Source organism: Mesitornis unicolor, unplaced genomic scaffold (assembly GCF_000695765.1).
Source record: "Mesitornis unicolor isolate BGI_N332 unplaced genomic scaffold, ASM69576v1 scaffold9451, whole genome shotgun sequence".
Classification (NCBI taxonomy): Eukaryota; Metazoa; Chordata; class Aves; order Mesitornithiformes; family Mesitornithidae; genus Mesitornis; species Mesitornis unicolor.
This window is the reverse complement of record NW_010164440.1, coordinates 1606-6725: the sequence shown is the minus strand read 5'-3', so window position 1 is coordinate 6725 and position 5120 is coordinate 1606. Positions and strand designations below refer to the sequence as shown.

The 5120-nt window shown below is 32.2% G+C and overlaps 1 protein-coding gene across 1 annotated transcript in view; it reads right to left on the bottom strand.

Annotated features, from left to right (window-relative positions):
- LOC104548330 (adenylate kinase 9-like) overlaps positions 1–4874 on the bottom strand; it is a gene marked incomplete at its 5' end in the record, with an annotated part of 18085 nt that extends 13211 nt beyond the window's left edge. The window contains 3 exons of the mRNA XM_010194320.1: positions 1448–1666; positions 3811–4017; positions 4812–4874. Of these exons, the coding sequence (XP_010192622.1) occupies positions 1448–1666; positions 3811–4017; positions 4812–4874 (489 nt within the window). The remainder of the gene's footprint in view (positions 1–1447; positions 1667–3810; positions 4018–4811) is intronic.
- Between the last annotated feature and the right edge of the window lie 246 nt (positions 4875–5120).

The following is a 5120-nucleotide window of genomic DNA, read 5'->3' as shown; positions in this document are numbered from 1 at the left end:
CCCCCCAGATTTAATCTAAAAGTAATTGGCATATACTTTATCTGCCTTTTGACAAAAACCCCTCCACTTCATTATCAATTTCATAATTTCTATCATATCCTAAAATATGCTCAAAATGATCTTATTTCCCTTTCATTATTGTCAGCACATACATTTCCACTGTCAGCACATCACTGTGATTTTATCTAATCGCTTTCTGTGACTTCTTTCTTCTAACTGAATTGTCCTTTTTGGTTGGTAAAAAACACTATATAGCATAAATGAATGAATTGGAGAAATGGAATGACAAAAATGTAGTAAAATCTAATAGAATGAAGCGCAATATCTAGTGTGTAGGGACTAAATTAGACATATAAGCTGGTGTTCAGTAATTGGAAATGACAGAAGAAAAGAAATATCTAGTTCTATTAGTATGTCCCTAGATTATTAGATGTCAATTTGATGCAGCCATGGAAAAGACAATTCTGATCCTAAAACATTTTAAGTATTTTCATTATATAGAGCTGTAAGAAGAGCTGATCTGTATCCAATTCTGATTGCTAGGGTTAAAGAATGATGCATGTGATCTGAATAGGTGAAGACCAAACACGATTATTATACAAAAGGGAATAAAAGTTACTTGATTAATTAGCATAGTAAACTGAAGGTCAAAGTGTGTTTCCTTCAGGAGCTTCCTGTTTTCTGTATCTTGTACACTGTGGTTTTTAAAAATCAATCCTTCTTTTAATTTCTAATATACTCACAATCCAATCTGCTTTTATTTCTAGCATTAAAACAACAAATTTACCTGCTAACTTTTCACTTGCTACCTATAAAACTATCAGCCCACTTTTGGGGACAGACAGGAGTACTTTCTGACCTTGACTTTCCAGATCACTAGTAAAATACTATGGAGTTATATTTGTTTCTCTTCCAGATTTGTAATTTTTGACAACAAAGAATTATTGCTGATAAATTACATACATTTAACATTTGTTGCTTTACTTTTTTGCTACTGCTAGGGTCACAAACCTGTGTGGATTCATACAGATTCAGACTCCAAATCCTTTCAGTTTGTTTTCACTGCTTCTGGAAGGCTTCAAGACCTTCTCTGTTGCCCTCTGTTCTGTGTCTCATTAAGAATTGGGCATTTCTTTCTGATTCAGTGCCACCTTTAATTGAGTCACCAATGCTAATGTAATAGATTTTACTAAAAGCCTCTCAGCCTTAATTTAGCTGCAACACTGAAAAGACTAACACCTTTTATTATCAGTGCTTGCTAATATTTGTGTATATTCAGTGGTGTAGTTTTTATTATTTCATTATTATATTATTCATTTCTGTAGTGTATTTTTCATTAAGTATTTCTGGTATTAGTTGCTACTGCTTGGTAATATTTTTTATGCAAAATATATTTTTTAAAAGTATTGCTACTGGAAAATATTCTTCAGCTATTTAAGAGCATTACCTTGACTGGATCCCACTGACCAAAAGAACTTAGAAATTTATATGAGAAAACTAGCATCTTCTGTGCAAGTGGCAAACTTATTGGGTAACATTTCTCAAAAATGCTTCCACGATCTTCCATTAGGGAATTCAACTTGCTATGTATTTGGTAGTGTACGATGTGAGGCTTCTGTCCTCCATTGATCTCGATTAGCGGTATTAACAATTTTTCAAATTCTTCCTGGTTAATGAAAACATAATGAAATATTAGAATCATAAACATGATCAGATTTTTAGTAATAACTGACAGCAAGATCTTCTGTGAACTATCGAGGATTTCTTGAACATATTCTCAGTCACTGTAAATCAACAAAATTTTATTTGAGATGAGAACTGGTCTTCCTGTCCACTGAAATTTAAATTACCCAGCCTGTATTAAATATCACACTATTAAAAAACAAACAAAAAAAATCTGACAGTTAAGTTTGAGGAATCTACTCTGATAAAGCTAAAGCTTGAGAACCATCTTTTATTTAAAAAATAATCAAACAATGCTCTCTCCAGACTTTAGGATGGCTTATTTAGTTACTCTCTAAAAATATTGCTGTTTTCTGATGACATATTATTCCCCATCTTATTGAACTAAAATATAAATCAAATCCACTTTCCACACAGTTTTTTATAACAAACTAATACTTTTACAAGTGCTAATGTCTTTTAAAGCCATCATTTAGTTTTCCATACAAGACCAAGATTCCACAATGTCAAAGAGGACCAACAATTAAAGAATCAGAGAACAGTAAAGAAGAGTCTTGAATAATGAATCAGAAATAGTAAGTTATTTAAAGTTATTTATAAAGGCATAAATGTTCTTGGAATGAAAAAAATACAGGAAAAATATTGTGTAATCTGTAACTAGAGGATATTAGTAGTATCTAGTTCCAGTAGGTAATTCAATTATATATGCGATATTACTTCTCTGTAACTCAATTTATGTATAATATCTATATAGATCCACAGTCCTGTATCTTCCCACTTACTGTCATAAGCAGAACTCAATATTATAATGAATTCTAAAACATTAGTCACTTCTCTTGCCACTGAGATTTAGGTACTTCTCGAGAGAAACAAAAATTGCTGACTCTCTTCATTGTCCGTTCCTTTACTGATCAATTTTTTAATCAGTTTACTAGTGCAAGAAACGATATGGTCCCAAATGACAGAGAGGAAAATGCTCCAAAACCTCTAGTATTCCACTAGCTTTAACTTGAAAGATTGTCTTGTTCACATAAAGAGCTAAGGCTGTTACCCAGATTTCTTGTTTAATGTGTCTCATGGGCCTTATCCTAAGTTCTTTGCAATTCTATTTTGCAAATTCAGTTTACACTCAGAAAACTGAAATTAACCACAAGCTTCATTCAGTACCCCTAAAATTATTTCTGTGATTATAATTGGAATCCATTATTATATGCATTGAATAGTTCAATAAAATTATGACATTTTATGGTCATTTTTGGAAGTTGAATGTACTTTCAAGTCACCTTCTTCCAAAATTAATGGAAATTTGTATCTCTGAGCACAAAACATTAATCTTTTCCACATAGGTTTTGCTTCCCTATAGCGCAAAGAATGTTAGAAGCCTATTCTTGATTAATCTGATGTTTAATCCATTAACTATTAAAATAATGTGAACCTTGAATCAGTCTCACTTAGGGTGTTGGTAAAGTTGGATTAATTCTGCAAATCTTATATCTCTGTGTTTTCTATCTACTTCTGTAAACTTTCTCTTTGGACAGTGAGTAGTGTTTCTTCTAAATCATGTTTAATTCCCTCCTGAAGTAAGATACTTAGTACATAGTAAAGAAATGGCATTAAGCTACTTACTGCCTTAGGCATGGGCATTAATGTTGCAGATACCTGAAGTTAGATAAGGTTACCTCACCATAGGCAATTACACTGATTTCAAGAAAACTACATTACTAAGAACTGTATTAAAAAATCAGGGTTGTCTAATAAGAATTTTGCCTTTAAAATTATTTTGAAATACTGTTCATATATTTATGACTTTCTGGTTTGGTTGCCTGCATCAACTGACCCATGAAAAAGGAAATAAGGACCCCAAGACTGGGTAAGTCTATCCAAAAGTTTCCTTTGTTTTTTACCCCACAGTATTAGTCTTATAAATTAGATATTTTTAAAAGTATATACCTTCTTACTACAGCCTTTCTCTTGTTCACATATTTAGATCATTAGTGTAGCAGTATGATTTTTTAAAGTACTATAACATTTATATTTGACAAATAAAACTGAAAACTCTTCTTGCATCATGTGATCATATAACTTAACAAAATATGCTGTATTTTACCTGTATTATTGTATTATTACCTTTACATCTTGTAAACTGTCCATTTCTGAATCAAACTTCTCTGCAATTTCATTTTGTATGCGGTTAACTGCATCAGTTTCCTCTTCTTCTTCAGCCTCTTCTTCTTCTTCTTCTAAAAACTCTTCTTCAAGTATAGCTTCAATATCTTCATTTTCATACTCGTCTTCCTCCTCAGGGGTTTCATGATGCTCCTTATTTGCTAAAGCCTATAAAGGAAAAATATTTTGTTGTTTCATTTCTATGATAGAGATGTTTGAAAGGATGATATGTTACTCTTGTCTCTTTTTTAAACTAGAAAAAGCATTAATTAAACAAAACTTCATTTTGGGGCATCTTCTATCACAAGCAGAAATCTAGTAAATTCTGGAATGATATTTCAGAAGAAAATGCAGAGGTATTGCGTAGTGCATACAGTGAAGCATTGTACCAGTTCCAAGAGTGCTTAAGAACCTGAAGTGCTACACTGCAGGTTTGATAAGAGAAGTGGTTTTTCCTACATGGTGTTGCAGTTTGGCAGGACTTTGTTATAAACAAGCATGTCAGGTGAAAGTGTAGTTGATAGAATTTCATGAGCAGTCAAGTAGTACATTAGTGCATTTATGCTTACATACTTTGTAATTGAGTTTGGGCAGAAATCATGGTACAATCCTATTCTGGATTAACCACAGATTTGACAGGGTACTTAAAACACATCCCTAATTGCAATTAATGGGGCTGCTCTTATGCTTACAAATTAGATACATTAAACACATTCATAAGTATTATGCCGAATTGGAGCACATATTGCGAATTCTTTTAAAATTGCTTTTAGTGTTTATGAGCCAACAGTTTCTAAAACAATTTAATCATGTCAGATTGTTTTTGAAAGTAGAAGTTTCTGACAGTCTATCACATTTTTGCTATTCTACATTGCCCTGAAAACTCTAAAAGCTCTATAAATTTCTAAGATACGAATACAAACATGCTATTTAAAATCTTTCTTATTAGCTTGTTTTCTTACCTCCTGATTCCTTTGGTTTTTTTCTGCTAGAAGTTCCACCCTTCTTCTAGCAATCTTCTCATCCTGATAGTGAAAAAAAGACGTAAGAAGACAGTGATATTTGTTAATAAAAGCTCTCCTCTGAGAATAGGTAATGTGACCTAGAATTAATGTTCTTTCCACCTTACAACTTTGTTTCCAATTGCTTCTAATGTAAAAAAATGCTATCTGTGCAGTGTGAAGTGTTGCAGACCAGATATGCCTCTCTGCTAGGTGGACATGTAAGCAAATTTTAGTAAAACTAATTTGACAACTTCTGAGATTGAGATT